The sequence below is a fragment of the Bos taurus genome, chromosome 25 (genome assembly GCF_002263795.3).
Source record: "Bos taurus isolate L1 Dominette 01449 registration number 42190680 breed Hereford chromosome 25, ARS-UCD2.0, whole genome shotgun sequence".
NCBI lineage: Eukaryota > Metazoa > Chordata > Mammalia > Artiodactyla > Bovidae > Bos > Bos taurus.
Window position 1 is genome coordinate 3,705,339 of NC_037352.1, and position 18,297 is coordinate 3,723,635.

Genomic DNA, 18,297 nt, shown 5'->3' on the forward strand with positions numbered 1-18,297 from the left:
GTTTTACCATATGCACAAAAAGCAGGGGTTGGCAGAAGCAGTTAAAAGAAAGAAAAAAAAAAAAAACATCATCTAACCCATATGCTGTCTCCAAGAGACACACTTTGATTCAAAGACAAACAGGTTGGAAATAAAAGGATAGAAAGAGACATTGCACACAAGTAACGGCCAGAAGAGAGCCAGAGTGACTGTACTAACCACAGACAGATAGACCTTAAGACAAGAATTCTTACTAGACACACAGCAGGCTGCAGGGGTGGCTGAGGGCAGGTTACACAGGCCTCAGAGCTTCGTAGTGTCTGAGGTGTCAGCCCCTCCAGAGCAACCTGCCTTGATGGATGAAGGCTTTTAGAAATCACGATTACCCAGAATGTCCCAGCCAGCTCACACAGTGGACTGGTGGACAGGTTCAGAACTGGTCACGCCGCCCTCAGAGGACTACTTGTACACCTAGGAATATCCCCACTACCGTTACAGAATGTCACCAAGTCCCAGCCTGGCTGAGGATGCTGGGGTTACCACGGTGACCCATTGTTAGGGTTGCCATGGTAGCTGGTTCTAGGGCGGTACAGGCTGCTTAGCTAAGAGTCTGCAACCTACCCCCACCATCCCCCCCACCTCCGCCTGCATCAGTCAGTCTGGCAGACCAAATGCCACCCTTTATGGGGAAAGACAAGCCTGGCAGCCCCAGCATCCATCCCAGACAGGGTGAATGGCGCCCTGGAGACTAAGGCAGGCACCCAGGGGACGTCTGGAGAGATGGCTTGGAAGGACCTACAGGCATGGCATGAGGGTTGGTGCTCCTGGTCAGCACACTGCCGGGTTTGGGGGCTCAGGGGCGGGACAGCAGGGCCTCACTAAGCAGGCTTAGATTGCAGTTCTAGCCCTCGGCATGGTTGACATCTGGGGCCAGAGGCTTCTCTGTGGTGGAGAGTGTCCCGTGCACTGAGGACACTAAGCATCCTTGGCCTCCAGCCACTAGAGGACAGGGCACCCCTCAGTATGACAACCAGGAATGTCTCCAGACTTGGCCAAACACCCACGGGGGCCAGACTGCCCCATTGAGAAGTGCTGAGTTAGAAAGCATGGGCTCCTGGCTCACTGTACATCGTCTCCATAACTTCCATGGGGGTGCCGACCCAGACTTTGGGCGCCAGGGAGTCTTCCAGAATCACAGGTTCCCAGGCAGCCCTGACCAGGAGCTCTAGAAAGTTGTTCAGAAGACCCTGCCTGTCTCCTTGAGGCCTCCGTTATCTCATCTGTGATGATAACCCCTGCTGGCCGGCCGCCACCAGCCTCACGGGGGAAAATGAAGGACCATTGTTTGTTATTTAATATTAAGATTGTTCGGGCTCACCCTATTTCCATAAATACACTCGTAGGTCCCACTGTGCATGCTAAGTTGCTTCAGTCATTTCCAACTCTTTGTGACACTAAGAACTTTAGCCGGCCAGGCTCCTCTGTCCCTGGGAGTCTCTAGGCAAGGATACTGGAGTGGGTTGCCATGCCCTCCTCTAGGGGATCTTCCCAGTGCAAGGATCGAACCCGTGTCTCCTGAGGTAATTCTTTACCTCTGAGCCTTTGAGACCAGCGCCTCTTGAGATGAGTCTTCCTCCTCTCTGGTGCAGCCCTTGCCCTCAGGGCAGCCAGGCCATTTTTCCTGGGTTTGCCCTGCACTTCCCCATGGGAGGGAGGTTGATACCTGCTCAGGTAACTCAGTCCTCCTGGTTACACCTGGAGAGACAAGGGGAGGGGGAGAAGTCCTGCATGGATGGGGGACCTGGTCCTTGTAGATTCCTCTGAAAAGCATTTTTTCACCTCCAGCAGATAAGGCCTTGGAAAGCTGGTCTCTTCATACCATTATCACTCCCAGCAAAATTAACAATAACTCATGAATACTATCCAATAGACAGTGTTGACAGTTTCCCCCAGGTAAAACAAAAATGCTGTTTTTTAAAGCTTTATTGAGATAATTCCACATAACAGAGAGTTCATCCATTTAAAGTGTATAGCAATGTTATATACCAATTATACTCAATTTATTTAAGTTTTTTTTTTTAATGTGGACCATTTTTCAAGTGCTTACTGAAGTTGTTACCAAATTGCTTCAGTTTTATGTTTTGGTTTTTTTTGGCTACAAGGCAGGTGGGATCTGAGCTCCCAGGACAGGGATCAAACCTGCACCCACTGCATTGGAAGGTGAGGTCTTAAGCACAGGACTGCCACGGAAGTCCCTGTACCTCAATTTAAAATGAAGTATACAATGCAGGGGGCTTCCCACGTGGTTCTTGTTGTAAAGAACTTGCCTGCCAATGCAGGAGACATAAGAGACATGGGTCCAGTCCCTGGATTGGGACGATCCCCTGGAGGAGGGCATGGCAACCCACTCCAGTTATTCTTGTCTGGAGAACCCCGTGGACAGGGGAGCCCGGTGGGCTACAGTCCATGGGGTCACAAAGAGTCAGACATGACTGAAATGACTTAGCACACACACACGTAGAATGCAGTGATTTTAGTATACTCACACGTGTGCAACTTTCACAGTCAGTTTTAGGACATTATCAACAACCCGGAAAGAACCCCCTTAAACCATTAGCTGTCATTCTCCATTCCTGTGCCTCCTTGAGCCCCATTCCTCACTTACCATAATATCTTTAGGTTTATCTGTAGCATGTATCAGTAATTTTTTTTTTTTGGCTAAATAATTGTATTTATCAATTGTACGGGCTGCAGTCCATGGGGTTGCAAAGAGTCAGACAGGACTGAGCGACTGTCACTAACGATGTTGAGCACCTTTTCGTGTGCTTATTGGTCATTTGTATATCATCTTTGGAGAAATGTCTGTTCAGATCTTTGCTCATTTTTAATTGGATTATTTGTCTTCTATGTTTATGGATTCAGGCTGCTAGCATTTTGTTGAGGAGTTTTGCATCCATATTGTAGTTTTCCTGTGGTGTCTTTGATTTTTATCAGTGCAACACTGGCCTCATTATAGAATGAGTTAGCAATTCTTCTGTTTTTTTGAAAAGTTTGGGGTTGTTTTTTTTTCTTACCAGATCTATTATTTATTTATTCATTCTTAGCTGCACTACATCCTCATTGCTGTGTACAGACTTTCTCCAGTTGCAGTGAGTGGGGTCTACTCTTCGCTGTGGTGTGTGGGCTGCTCGTTGCGGTGGCTTCTCTCGTTGCTGAGCACGGGCTCCAGGCGAGTGGTCCTTGTACTTGTGGCGCGTGGGCTTTGTTGCTGTGTGGGCTTTGTTGCTGTGTGGCATGTCGGGTCTTCCTGGACCAGGGATCAAACCTGTGTGCCCTTCTTGGCAGGTGGATTCTTAACCACCGGACCACCAGGGAAGTCCCTGGAGAAGTTTGTTAACACGTTATTGATCCGGGGATTTTTGTAGAAACGAACACCGGTAGCGTCAATATGTCTCTAGTCAGTAATGTGTTAAGAGTTGGTGTTAATTCTCCTTTAAAGGTTTGATAAAAGTCACTGGTGAAGCCACCCGGCTTGGCCTTTTTTCATGTGCTGTTTTTGTTTTGATAATTCAATCATTTTACTTGTTTCAAGTCTATTCAGATTATCTATTTTTTTCTTGAGTCAGCTTTGGAAGTTTATGTCTTTCTAGGAATTTGTCCATCTTATCCAACTTATCTAATTTGTTGGCATACAACTGTTCATAGTATTCCTTCATAATTCTTTTTATTTCTGTAGGGTCAGTAGTGGTATTCCCTATTTAATTTCTCATTCTAGTAATTTGAATCTTCTCTTTTTCTCTTGGTCAATCTAGCAAAAGGTTTATTGTTGATCTTTTCAAAGAACCAGCTTTTAGTTTCATTGATTCCCCGTGTTATTCTTCATTTTCTCTTTCATTGGTTTCCACTCCAGTCTTTATCATTTCATTTTTCCTATCCCTTTGAAGTTTATTTTGATCTACTTTCCCCAGTGTCTTAAGGTTGACGGCTAGACTGTTGATTTGAGATCTTTCTTCTTTGTTAATATAGTCACTTCCAGCTAAAATTTCTCTTTAAGCACTGTGTTAGCTACCTCCCATAAGTTTTGGTGTGTTTGTGTTTTCATCTTATTTATTTTTTAAAAGCTTATTTATCTGTTTGTTTGGCTGTGCTGGGTCTTAGTTGCTGCACACAGGATCTTTGGCTGTGGCGTGCAGACTCACAGTTGCAGCATATGGGCTCTAGTGCCAAGACCAGGGACCAAACCCAGGCCTCCTGCCTTGGGGGCAGGGAGTCTCAGCAACTGGATCTCTAGGGAAGTCCTAGCATTTTCATTTTAATTCATCTCAAAGTGTTTCTAATTTCCTTTGCAATTTCTTCTTTGACCCCTTGTTTAGTTAGGACAGGGCTGTTTAATTTCCATATATTTGTAAACTTTCAAATTCCAAATCAAATGCTACTGATTTCTAATTTAATTCCATTGTTATATATTTTTGTTATACAAAAATCATACATTTTGTATGACTTCAATCTTTTTAAATGTATTGAGTTTTGTTTTACAGCCTTAGTATAGGCTATCCTGTAGGATGTCCTGTGTGCATCGTGCCGCTGTTGAGTGGAGTGTCCTGCAGATGTCTGCTACATCCAGTTGGTCTATAGTGATGTTCATATCTCCTGTTTCCTTGATGATCTTCTGTCTAGCTGTTTTATCCATTATTGAAAATGGGATATTGAAGTCTTCAACTATTTCTCCTTTCCATTCTCTCAGATTTTGCCGCATATGTTTTTAGGGCTTCCCTACTAGGTGTATGTATATTTATAATTATTATATCTTAGGACTTGGCTGATGTCCAGTGGCTGAGACTCTCTGCACTCCCAATGCAGAGGGCCCAGGTTCAATCTCTGGTCAGGGAACTAGATCCCACATGGCACAACTAAGGATCCGGCACGCCACAACTAAAAGATCCCTAGTTGGAGAACTAAGATCCCACATGCTGCACAGCACAGCCTAAAATTAATAAATAGATAATAAAACGTGTCTCTTATAGATAATATGAGTTGGATCATATTTTCTTATGTATTCTGCCAATCTGTGCCTTTTAATGTTTACATTTACATTTAATGTAATTCAGTTTCAACCATTTACATTTAATGTAATTACCCGTGGACAGAGGAGCCTGGCAGGTTGTAGTCCATGGGGTCACAAGAATCAGACATGACTTAGCAACTAAACCGCCACCACTGCCGCCACAGATAAGAAGGACTTCTGCCATTTCACCATTTTTTATTTGTGTTAATATGAATGCCTAACTATGCACTATACCCTCTATATACATTATCACATTTTTTCATACCCATTTAATGATCGAGGACTTCAAAATCTAGGAAAATGCAGTAACAGCCCGGGTCATCGGTGGAGCTGAGCTATAATGCACCCATTAGCACTTGCTTTGAAGTCTCCTCCCTCCTCCTCTGGCTTTTCCCCTTACCTCCCAGGGTGAATCTACACATGCAGCCATAAGGACCCTTTAAAAATGTAAATCCATTGAAAGGATAAATAAAATTGACAAACCATTGTTAATAGAAGGAAAGAAATCTTAAACATTAGAGCAGAAATAAATGCAAAAGAAACGAAAGAGACCATAGCAAAAATGTAAATCCAGTAACTGCCTTGTTGACCCTCCAGTGGTTCTCACTAAAGGGCATGAGGTGTTTCATGATGAATGACTCCTGCTTACTGAACACATTCACACCCAGGGTTGCCCCCTTCCCACTTAGGCCCCCTGAGAGCTCAGAGCACGACTGACATCACTGTCATTTTATGACCTGTGAATATGTTCCAGCCTCGGCCTTGGAAGAGTCAAGAAGACTTCTAGAACCATGACCATCACCAGAGAGCTTCCACACTTTACCTGTCTTTTCCGCTAACTACACTCTACTTCACATTTTCCTTTCCTCTTCCCTCTTCAGTCCATAAGAACCCTGCAGGATCTGCTCACAGACATTTATGCACTCAAGGTCTCCGTTGAAACCCTCGGGAAGGAGGTGGCCATGCTGAAAGACGTGTTTGAGAAGGTAGATCCTCCCCAGCATCCCTCATAGTGGTCCTGCTGCTTGAACCTCTGGCAGCTGGGGTGACCAGATAGATCCAAGAAGCCTATTCTTAGTCAAAGAACACAGATATGGGGGCAAGAGAAGGGGACTGACATGGCCCAGCCACTTGGCCCATCCCACTGAACTCTGCAGTTTCCACCATGACCCTCATCCTACTGTGAAAAGACATTTGTGAGTAACAGAAACCTAATTCATTCTGCCTTAGGCAAAATAATTTATTGTCTCGTTTACTAAAAATGTCAGGAATGCTGTCAGGTACAGCCAGATCAAGGTGCTCATACCACATCAAGATTTCTCCTTCAGTGGTACTTTCCTCCAGGTTGGCTTCATTCTCAAGTCCTAGAAGCTCCAGACTTAAAGTCCATCAACTTAGCAGAAAGAGAATACTTATTCTTTGTCTGGGAAACTTTGTTCACACTGAAAAGTAGAGTAAACCTTGCATAGGCATATGTTCTATCTCCTGTAGCCATAAGGATATCAACCCAGACATTACCATGATGTGAAAGGATATGGAATCCCTGAAATGTAAGGTCACAGCCGGTGAGTCAGATCTGGGCTCGAAAGCCAGGCCTCCACACCCTCCAGCTAGTTTTGTGGCTGAGGTTTTACAACTTGCCCCCAGTAACATTATTTACCTTATCATCCCTAATGTACAGGTCAGTGTACACATTTGGTCATCATGGCAACTCTGAGAACTTCATTCTTGGGCTGGGTAGCTCCCCTCTGTAGCAGCAAGGGGACTGTCAGGAAACGGTATTATGAAATGCTAAATAGGATCCTTGGTCAAATCTGTTTGGCAGCAATGCCTTCTCAGCCTGCTTCTTGGAGATTCCTAATGTACTTTGGTCCACTGAAGGCTCTACAATGTCCTACAGTACAGAAACCCCTTACATGATTTTTAAGCCTAGCATTTCCCATTTGCCCAAGGAACCCTTTCCCACTCCGTGAGAAACACTTGTTTTGGAAACTGTTCTTCCCTCTCGGTTTCTCAGTCTAAGGCCTTGCATTTGCACTGGGGAAGAACCTGGGCTGGGACCAGACCCTGCACACTCTGGCTCACAGGCTTGGCTCATTTGACAGATCAGTCCACAAAGAATAGACGCCTTCTCAGAAGATTTGAGAGGGCAGAACCGGAAGATGAGTGCACTGCAGCGGGAAGTGGTGAGGGTCCAGCCCCATACTCCCACCCCAGATCCACACCCTCCAGGCCCAGGGGTGCGTGGCGGCAGGGAGGGGGGAAGAGGAGAACAGTCTGGAAAGGCCCCTCTATTTGCAAGTGTGGAGGAGGAAGCCACTGAGAGCACCGTACCCTCTGGGTTCACAATCCTTGTTCCCCACCTCCTTCCCCATCCCACCTGCAGACTTCTCTCCAGAGCAAGGTGACTGCCATCCCCAAACCCGAGGACCTGGTGCTCTGGAGCAGTCTCCATGAGGCCATGTTCATCCCAGTAAGTGAAGGATGTGGCGGAGGGGGACCGGGGTCAGGGAGGGACGAGTGACAGGGTAGGGGGCAGGGTGACCATGAGCTGGTCCAGAGCAGCCCCACCAGCCCAGCCCCACATCCCACAGGGAGCTGCTCCACAACTGCTGGGAGACTCCGAACTGTGGCAGATCGCGGAGCTCGCCTCGGAGACCGCCGTTGCCCAGACAGCCGAGGACCGCGGAGGAGGCCGTCCCAGCCACTTCTCAGAGGCCATCCAGCACCCCAGGTTCCTGGAGACCGTCTGGCAGTACCAGGCGCCAGGGCAGCTGCTGGAGGAGGAGCCTGCCCAAGCAGCTTTGCTCCTTGGGGCCGAGGGGCCAGACCAGCCCCAGGTGCCAGAGCCTGCGCCTGGGCCTGGGCCTGTGTTGGGACCCAGGCCTGCACCTGGACCTGGGCCTTCACCTGGACCTGGGCCTGCGCCTGGACCTGGGCCTTTATCTGGACCTGGGCCTGTGTTCGGACCCAGGCCTGCTCCTGGGCCTGGGCCTGCGTTCGGACCCGGGCCTGCCCCTGAATTGGAACCTGCCCTGGGCCTTCAACCCACACCATCAGGATCCTGGACTGTACCACCACAAGGCTGGCCTCCTCCCAGAGGCTTTCCCGGGACCAGCCCTGGGCCTTTCTGGGGCTTCCAGCCTGGCCTACGCCCAATGGGCTTCCCGCCTGCCAGGTTCCGGGACTTCAGGGCCCCACCCCCAGCCATGGAGCTGGGCTCAGCTTGGCCTCGTTCGCAGCAGTCCATGTACTACCCGGGAGACATGTCCAAGCTCTCTGCTCTCTCAGAAAAGGAGGAAGAATCCTCCTCCGTGGAAAGGGAAGGCCCTCGGGACAGAGCCCTGAGGGCTGAGGTCCCGCCAGGAGGCCTCCCTAAGGGATTCCGGTCTGCCGTTCAGCAGATGAAACCCAGCGCTGCCCTCATGGCCGCGGCCGCTGCCTCCTACACCTCTGATGTGGCCACATCAGCAGCCCGGGCGGCCAAGGCCACTGCCAAGCTGATCAGGGACGCCCCTGCCACCAAATTGGCCACTGTAGCAACAGCCGCGGCCACAGCCGGGCCCTTAGGGGTCCTTGCAGAATTTCTGGGAGCGGGGCCCTCGCGTGGGGCCTTCTCCGGGGCCGAGGTGGAGGACTTGCTGGAGGTGGAGGATGAGGACTTGCTCTCTCCTGCATACTCTTCTGTCTTTGTCTCTCCCGACACGGCCCTGTCCCAGGCCATGCTAGCCGCTAAACATGCCACGACCCCCGAAGACAAGAAGAAGGCCGTCAGGTATTCCATGAGCCACATAGCCCAGATGCCTGTCAGACACGACACCCTGAAAGAAGAGTTTGCCCAGCTGTCATCTAACCTGCAGCAGCGTATGACTTATCTAGGTAGGCCCGGCCTGACTCCTGGAAGGGTAACGAGGGCTCAGGCCCTCCTTGTGGCCTTTGAGAGGCACATCCTCTCCATTGAGCTACCCCAACAAAATGTTACCATTTGGCTAATACCACCATTAGCCAACATTCCTTTGGCTTAAGAATTAATCTCTTACTAGTCTATTCTCTTACAATGAATGTACAGTGAGGTCTTATCTTAAGGGAGAGGGGTAGTTACAGTCTAAAGTTGGTGCCTAAGGAGGAAAAGCACTAGCCAGAATTACTCTTGGAAATTCCCTTTCAATCGTCCATAAAACACTACTGCCTTACAGTGTTTTGATAAGTTCAGATCACCCAGAGTTTCTAGGCGCACAGAACAGACCCCGGATGATGTGGTCAGTTTGGGATTAGGAACAATAGCTGGGCAAACATATATTTCCTTAAAGGCCAGTCATGTTCTAGGGGGCAGTAGGACCAACAGGGGGCTTCCTAGGTGGTGCTGGTGGTAAAGACCCCGCTTGCCAGTACAGGAGGCGCAAGAGTCACAGGTTCCATCCCTGGGTCAGGAAGATCCTTTGGAATAGGAAATGGCAACCCACTCCAGTATCCTTACCTGGAGAATCCCCATGGACAGAAGAGCCTGGTGGGCTACAGTCCATGGGGCTGCAGAGTTGGACACGACTGAGCACACAGGACTGATAGATTTATGCTCCCAGTTCACGCACACCATGAGCATATGTTCACTGTGGGAAATGGAGGGTGGGGAGTGGCCTACCCTAGAAGTTCTGAACCTTAAGCTTGCCTCAGCATCCCAGGGGGTCTTGGTAAGTCACAGACTGCTGGGGTTAGCCCCACATCTGGCTTGTTGATCTGGGTAGGACCCTGGACTTTCTTTTTTAACCCATTCCAGGGGATGCTGCTTATAACGCTGGTGACCCAGGGAACCCACTTTGAAGTCTACTGTCCTCGCCTGTTTGAATCCTTATCTTGCTTTTGTGCTCTCTGCCAAGTGCAATAGTTGAATTAGCCCAAGTTGAATCCATATGTGGCACCACCCTTGGTGGGCAGGTGCCGTCCCACGGATCCTGAAAAAGTAGAACTTCGAGCAGCCAAAAAGATCCACGTCAATTTCTGAATCCTGGGGCACAGCTCAGGTTATGACGGTCATGAATTTAAATATAAAACATAAAGTCGTAGTAGCCCAAACTCTACCTCTGACCAGCTGCCACTTTTGTTAAGAAAACTAAAGATAGCTTGTAAACGTGTCCTGGCTGCAGCTTCTCGTACCCTCCTAGCTGTGCCCTGGACATCACTTTTTGGCCTCTCCTCTGAAACGGGATATAGGGTACTTTTTGTTACCCCACTCCTTTCTTGTTAAACCTGTCTTTGCATCTTGTTGTGTGATAATACATTTCATGAACTCCCAGAAGTAAACATGCCATAGTTTTACTCAGGACCATTTCTGGAAGGGCAGTAAATTCCAGAGAGATTTCCCTAGGCCTGAGCTATCTAGTAGGATACCACAAAACTGTCAAATATCTGAAATGGGGCAAGTTCAAGTTCTCATGTGATCCAAATATAAAGTGCACACCAGGGACTTCCCTGTGGTCCAGTGGTTAAGACTTGGCCTTCCAATGCAGGGGGCATGGATTTGATCCCTGGTCAGGAAGCTAAGACCCCACATACCTGGTGGCCAAAAAAAACAAAAACGTAATACAGAAGCAACATTGTATGAAAATCAATGAAGACTTTAAAAATGGTCCACATTAAAAAAAAAAAATCTAATCTAAAAGTGCACATTGGATATTGAGGGCTTACTACAAAAACAAAAATGTGAAATATTGTTAAACATTTTGTTGATCACATGTTAAAATGATGCTTTTTTTTTTTTTGGCCCTGCAGCTCCTGGGACCTTCATTCCCCATCCAGGGATTGAACCCATGCCCTCAGCAATGAATGCATGGAATCCTAACCACTGGACTGCCAGGGAATTCCCAAAATGATACTATTTTGGATTCAGTTTAGTTCAGTTCAGTTGCTCAGTCATGTCTGACTCTTTGCAACCCGATGGACTGCAGCACGCTAAGCTTCCCTGTCCATCATAAACTCCTGGAGCTTACTCAAACTCATGTCCATTGAGTCGGTGATGCCATCCAACCATCTCATCCTCTGTCGTCCCCTTCTCCTCCTGCCTTCAATCTTTCCCAGCATCAGGGTCTTTTCAAATGAGTCAGTTCTTCGCATCAGGTGGCCATAGTATTGGAGCTTCAGTTTCAGCATCAATCCTTCCAATGAATATTCAGGACTGATTGCCTTTAGGATGGACTGGTTGGATCTCCTTGCAGTCCAAGGGACTCTCAAGAGTCTTCTCTACTACCATAGTTCAAAAGCATCAATTCTTCGGTGCTCAGCTTTCTTTATAGTCCAACTCTCACATCCATACATGACCACTGGAAAAACCAAAGCTTTGACTAGACGGACCTTTGTTGGCAAAGTAATGTCTCTGCTTTTTAATATGCTGTCTAGGTTGGTCATAACTTTCCTTCCAAGGAGCAAGCATCTTTTAATTTCATGGCTGCAATCACCATCTGCAGTGATTTCGGAGCCCAGAAAAATAAAGTTTGTCACTATTTCCACTGTTTCCCCATCTATTTCCCATGAAGTGATGGGACCAGATGCCATGATTTTCGTTTTCTGAATGTTGAGTTTCAAGCCAACTTTTTCCCTCTCCTCTTTCACTTTCATCAAGAGGCTCTTTAGTTCCTCTTCACCCTCTGCCATAAGTGTGGTGTCGTCTGCATATCTGAGGTTATTGATATTTCTCCCAGCAATCTTGATTCCAGCTTGTGCTTCATCCAGCCCAGCATTTCTCATGATTTACTCTGCATATAAGGTAAATAAGCAGGGTGACAATATACAGCCTTGACATACTTCTTTCCCAATTTGGAACCAGTTTGTTGTTCCATGTCCAGTTCTAACTGTTGCTCCTTGACCTCCATACAGATTTCTCAGGAGGCAGGTCAGGTGGTCTGGTATTCCCATCTTTTTAAGAATTTTCCAGTTTGTTGTGATCCACACAGTCAAAGGCTTTGGCATAGTCAATAAAGCAGAAGTAGATGTTTTCCTGGAACTCTCTTGCTTTTTCGATGATCCAGTGGATGTTGGCAATTTGACCTCTGGTTCCTCTGCCTTTTCTAAAACCAGCTTGAACATCTGGAAGTTCACAGTTCACATACTGTTGAAGCCTGGCTTGGAGAATTTTGAGCATTACTTTTCCAGTGTGTGAGACGAGTGCAATTGTGCAGTAGTTTGAGCATTCTTTGGCATTGCCTTTCTTTGGGATTGGAATGAAAACTGACCTTTTCCAGTCCTGTGGCCACTGCTGAGTTTTCCAAATTTGCCTGCATATTGAGTGCAGCACTTTCACAGCATCATCTTTCAGGACTTGAAATAGCTCAACTGGAATTCCATCACTTCCACTAGCTTTGTTCGTAGTGATGCTTCCTAAGGCCCACTTGACTTCACGTTCCAGGATGTCTGGCTCTAGGTGAGTGATCACACCATCGTGATTATCTTGGTCGTGAAGGTCTTTTTTGTACAGTTCTTCTGTGTATTCTTGCCAGCTCTTCTTAATATCTTCTGCTTCTGTTAGGTCCATACCATTTCTGTCCTTTATTGTGTCCATCTTTGCGTGAAATGTTCCCTTGGTATCTCTAATTTTCTTGAAGAGATCTCTAGTCTTTCCCATTCTATTGTTTTCCTCTATTTCTTTGCATTGATCATTGAGAAAGGCTTTCCTATCTCTTCTTGCTATTCTTTGGAACTCTGCATTCAAATGGGTATATCCTTTTCTCCTTTGCCTTACACTTCTCTTCTTTTCTCAGCTATTTGTAAGGTCTCCTCAGATAACCGTTTTGCCTTTTTGCATTTGTTTTTCTTGGAGATGGTCTTGATCACTGCCTCCTGTACAATTTTGGATTAGAGTGGGTTAAAAAGATTTTTTAAATTAATTTCACCTGCTAATTTTTAGATTTTTCTTTTAAAAGATGTCACTAGAAAATTTTAGATGACCTCAAAGGCCCCCAAGCTCACAGCTTCCTTCTATTGGAAGACATCATCTTAGATACTTCATAACAGAAGCAGATAGAGCTCTAGAAGCATTTTTCCCCATCCCTGTCCCTGACAGCCACCCACTCCTTTGCTTTCAGCTAACATGGGAGCCTCTTCCAAGCTTGGGTCAACATTGGACATCTTGCAGGAAAAGATTGGCAACCTCCAGAAATCCAGGATGAAGGTCAGTGTCCTGGCCAGAAAAGGCATTGAGAAGATGATGGTTTGAGGTGACCGCAGAGTCCATGGCCAGAGCCAGGGCAGGTCCTGCCCTTCCAGACGAAGAAGCACCATCTGTCCCGGAGCGGAAAGAAAGCCGATCTGCTCCATCTGGGGCGGGGCTCCCAAGGTTGGGCGGCTGTACGGTTCCCCTGACAGGGTTTAGGAGGCTGTGGGCTGGAAGCTACCCCAGGCTAGTACCCTCTTCAAGTCCCTTCCCTGCCGTGGCAACCTCAAGAGAAGAGGCCTCAGATGTCTGTGTCTCCTGTGTAGGAGGAGGAACTTGAGAGAGTTTGGGGCCACCAGATCGAGATGATAAAGGACCACCACATCGTGCTGGACAGGGCAGTGAACAGGCTCCAGATTCGCCTGGATGAGTTAAAGGTCCGGAGGTCTGGGAGGCCCAGAGTGGGGAGGATTCCTCATCAGGACATTGAGACTCTTCCCAGAGGTTTCACAGATAGCCCAAAGGCAGGGGAACCAGGGACACTCTCCTGGCATTTCACTGTGTGTGAAGTAGACAGCCACAAAAAGCAAACCAACCCCACCACCCCACCCCCACACATACACCAGAGCACCTGAACACGGTCTTTCCCCACCACCCCACCCCCACACATACACCAGAGCACCTGAACACGGTCTTTCTCGTTCACCACTGGGGTCACCCACCTGGCGCCGAGTGAACGAATCAATGAATGAATAGGAGGATTTCTGGCACCAGCTGTGCATGTCTCTAACCTTTCCCCTAAACTGGCTTATTGTCTGAGCGCTCACGCCACAGGGACTGGATGGAACAGCGGCGTCTGACATGAGAAATGTGAGGACCCTGAAAAGCACCTCCCAGGGGTCACTCAGCCAGACACCTCCTCCCGTGGGCTGGCTGGGCTGCCCTGACCACCCCAGCCTGATGGTCCTCGGGACCATTCCGGTCTGAGCCTTGTCCTGGAGGCATCCCAGATCTTCAGAGAAAAGATCACCGTCCTTCGCAGTGGGGAGGAGGTGACCTTTTCTCCCGGGGGTGTAATGAGACAAAATCCCAAACAGAGCCACCTGAGGTGGTTCCTGTGGGGGCTTTCCATTCCAAGTCAGGGGCTGTTGGTGGGACGCCCTAGGATGTGGGGAGCCAGAGGGGAGGGCAGAGCTCCCCTCCCAAGGTCATCACACGGAGTGACCAAGCCAGCCTGCACAGGGCAAGTTGGACGGGAGGAAAGCTTATCGAAGGAGAGCTGATGCCCAGCCTGAGCGGAGAGGAAGGGAGCGCCAGGGCCGTGTGTGGGCACAGGATACACAGTCTTGGGCTGAGAGACTTGTGAGTACTAGGATCAGGAAGTGCGCCGTCTCTTGCCAACCCTGGGCTCTTGTTTAGCCACTGCTTTTCAGAAAGGCTGGGATGCTGTGTCCTAGGGACCTACTGGAACCCTTCCTGGTTGGAGACCTGGACCAGTTCATCCGGCATGTCTGATGTGGGTCCAGTACCACATCCCACTCCGCTCAGGGTAGGAGAAGGGGGGCTCAGAATCTGCCTCCAGAAAGCCATCACTGGTCCCTCGTTGAGAGAAGCTCAAGAGGAGTTTGGCCCAACAGGCTGAATGGACTAAGTCAGCCTTTGTCCAGACTTCCTTCCTGCCCCTCGTGCCAACAAGAGCTAATTGCTTCTAAAAGTGGACCCCAGAAGGATCTGGAGCGGGGCTTTGTATATAGCACACTTCATCAAATAGTTCTTAAATGAACACAGGCTGCGAATCATCAGCAGCCCCATGGAGCCCTTCCAGCAGAGAGAGGAGGGAGGCAGACACCCTCCCGGGTTCTGTTGCAGCAGCGGGGCTAGTGAAGAAACGCCGCCAACACTGCCTTCTACCTGGAAAGCTGGGAGAAAACGTTCTGGACGTAACAAGTGGCACGAGAAACCCCATCACCCCTGCGTCATTCGGCCCACGTGACTGAGCCTTCACTCCGCACCAGGCGACCTTTCAGGGTCCCGCGATACAGCGGTCAAGAAGACGGACAACGCCCGGGCCCTTCTGTGTTTCTCGCGGGGGAGTGATAGCATATGTTTGTCTTTAATCGAAGCATGATTTACACACAGTAAAATGCCCAGGCTTGAAGCATAGCCGCTTGACTCATTTTTGCCTCTTTGTGCAGCCATGTCAGCACCATCCAGATGGAAGCATTTCCATCACCTCAGACTGCTGCTTTGGGAGCGTTTCTCACAAAGGATGCAGCAGGAAAGTGAATGAGAACAGAACTCTTTCCGACTCAGTATGGAAATGTGAACACACTATCTGCCCTTTGCAAACGGGCAGGCATCTTTTATAAGCTACAGGCTGCATTCCAGGACCTCTTTTTTTTTTTTTGATGTGGACCATTTTTTAAGTCTTTATTGAATTTGTTACAGTATTGCTTGTTTTATGTTTTGGTTTTTTGGCCAAGAAGCATATGGGACCATTAGCTCCCCAACCAGGGATCAAACCACACTCCCCTGCTTTGGAAGGTGAAGTCTTAACCACGGGATCAACAGGGAAATCCCCAAAACCATTCTTTTTATTTTCTTTTTTTAAAATTCCTATCGGAGTACAGTTGATTTATAATATTGTGTTAGTTTCTGCCGTACAGCCAAGTGAATCAGTTATATACATCCAAAGCTGTTCTTGGAACAATCAGTGATATCCAAGGCTCTGGCTGGGTGCAGGAGAGGACTGATACGAGAGGTGACATGTATCGAATGCTAACTCTTCTAGGAAGATGCCATTTCTAGTCCCCTCGGCTTCCTCGGAGCAGGAGTGATATTAATGCCATTTGAGCAAGGAGGAAACAGATTCAGGCAGAGTAACCAGCCAGTTGGGAGGCGGCCTTCCGTTGTGGTTAGATAGGCCTGGGTTTCAATCCCGATTCTGCCACTTACTGGGCTTTCTGTGGCTGCTGTAACATATAACCACAAACCATGTGACTTAAAACTAGAGACATGTACTCTTCCCAATTCTTGGAGGCTGAAAGCCCTGAACCAAGGTCCTGGCGGGCCCTCGCGCTGTCTGAAGGCTTCAGGGGGGATCCTTCTTGGCCTCTCCTAGCTTCTAGCAGCTCCAGGTGTTCCTTGGTTTGTAGACGCATCGCTCGAGTCTCTGCCTCCATTGTCACGTGACCTTCTTCTTTGTGTCTTCACGTGGCCTCCTCATCCATGTGTGAGCACATCTTAACTGATTTCACCTGCGAAGAGCCATTTCCAAATAAGGCCACGTTCATAGGTTCTGGGAAGGTGTAAATTCTGGGAAGGACCTTAGTCTACCCCGTGCATGGGTAACCCTGGCAGTGGAAGTTAGAGGGTCCCATCTTCTCTATATTTCTAGATTTTAATTAGGATCAGCCAAATGGGGCTCTAAGTGTTCTTGTCGGGCCTGATGACTCCAAAAGGTCAGCTCCCCACTAACGTGGGGTTGGAGGAAAAAGCCTGACTCCAGGCAGGGCAGGAGCTCCCGTCCCCACCTCCACCACCTGTACTAGACTTTGAGACCCACCTGGGCGCAAGGCGATGTGAAGAAGCTTTGTGTTAATTAAAATTAGGTTTGTCTTCAAATAACATAAACCCCCCAAATAGCTGACTTAAGTCATAAGTGTATTTCTCTTTTGTTTTTTGTTGTTGTTAGTCGCTCAGTCATGTCTGACTGTTTGCGACCCCAATGGACTGTAGCCCACCAAGTTCCTCTGTTCATGGCATTCCCCAGGCAAGAATATTGGAGTGGATTGCCATTTCCTTCTCTAGGGGATCTTCCTGACCCAGGGATGGAGCCTGCATGTCCTGCCTTCACAGGCGGGTTCTTTACCACTGAACTACCAGGGAAACCCCGTATTTCTCTTTTATGTTCAAGAAACTCAGAGCTGGTATAGAGCTCCTTGGTGTGTGACTTCTGTTCACAAGGTCACCTCATGGTCCAAGACAGCTGCTGGTGCTCCAATGATTTAACTCTGTGTCTAAGCCAGCAGTGAAGAGAACAGCTACCCACTTCCATTTATACTTCAGTGGTCACATCAAGCTATAAAGGAGGCTGTGAAATACAGTCATGATTCTGGGTGGCCAGATGCCAGCTGAAAGATGGGGGTTCTGTTTCTGAGAGTGAAAGGGAGACCAGATATGAAGGGAGAAGTAGAAGCCTATTTCCAGTTTTGGAGGGAGAGTGACCTCCCCCACTGCTGGGGACATGGCCCAGTAGATCGAGGCTCTTCCCAACAGGGAAGCTGGCTGCTCCTGTCGTGTGGAGGGTCCAGTCAGTGGAGATAGGGCAGAATTGATGCAGGGAATTGGTTCTTTGTGGAGTCATGGGGGTGGGAAGTGAGGGTTTTCGCCTGACACGGGGCACAGTGCGTGTCGCATATAAGTGCCTGCTTGATGTAGAGACTCCATTACAGATCAGAAGAGATGCGCTTGCCTCAAACATCTAGGGGCCCAAAGCATCAGCTCTGGTTTGTGCGTTCCTTCCTCCAGTCTTCCTTCCTTTCCTGTGTCGCAGAGTTCTATGATGCCACCCCCAAGGGGACAGGTTGTCCCGAGCCCCCGTTCCTTCCCTTTTGATCTGGAAACCTGGAGCTCAAGCCTTTCCCTGTGCCAGCCCGCCTGCTGTCCACCCCGCCCCACTGCTCCCTTCCTAGGGCGGAGGCTGAAGGCAGAGGCTGTCCTCAGGACCCCTGAGGACGACTGACATCCCTCCGCCTCTGTTCTTAGGTTGTCTATGCTCAACTAAGAAACCTAGAAATGTACAAGGCAGACCGAAATGAGATGGAGCAGGAGTTGAAAGAGGTGAGTGAGCAGAGACTCCTCTCCCCTACTCCATCCCTGACCCCGAGCCCGGCTCTCCCACTGAGGGAAATGGAATCATCCAGCCAGCACGAAGCCAGGCACACAGACTTCCCAAGCTTCCATCCACCTTTATCATATAGAAAATCCGGGGGAAGTTCTCAAAAGTTGTCCCACCAGTTCTAATTGTCAGCGACTCAGGATTAGTGACAATTTTTTAAACTGAAGTTTAGTTGTTTTACAATGTTAATTACTGCTGTACAGCAAAGCGATG

The 18,297-nt window shown here is 48.5% G+C and overlaps 1 protein-coding gene across 7 annotated transcripts in view; it reads left to right on the top strand.

The window, feature by feature from the left end:
• Nucleotides 1–18,297, top strand: part of C25H16orf96 (chromosome 25 C16orf96 homolog) — a 59,541-nt gene that overhangs the window by 26,671 nt on the left and 14,573 nt on the right. For 5 of the 7 annotated variants that reach the window (XM_059881680.1, XM_059881677.1, XM_059881678.1 and 2 more), the window contains 7 exons: nucleotides 5,926–6,030; nucleotides 7,150–7,230; nucleotides 7,431–7,517; nucleotides 7,639–8,923; nucleotides 13,117–13,202; nucleotides 13,511–13,621; nucleotides 17,952–18,026. In XM_059881680.1, coding sequence (XP_059737663.1) covers nucleotides 6,007–6,030; nucleotides 7,150–7,230; nucleotides 7,431–7,517; nucleotides 7,639–8,923; nucleotides 13,117–13,202; nucleotides 13,511–13,621; nucleotides 17,952–18,026 — 1,749 coding nt within the window. In that variant the 5' untranslated portion in view covers nucleotides 5,926–6,006. The remainder of the gene's footprint in view (nucleotides 1–5,925; nucleotides 6,031–7,149; nucleotides 7,231–7,430; nucleotides 7,518–7,638; nucleotides 8,924–13,116; nucleotides 13,203–13,510; nucleotides 13,622–17,951; nucleotides 18,027–18,297) is intronic. The other 2 variants (XM_024985191.2, XM_059881679.1) reach the window with 2 other exon arrangements.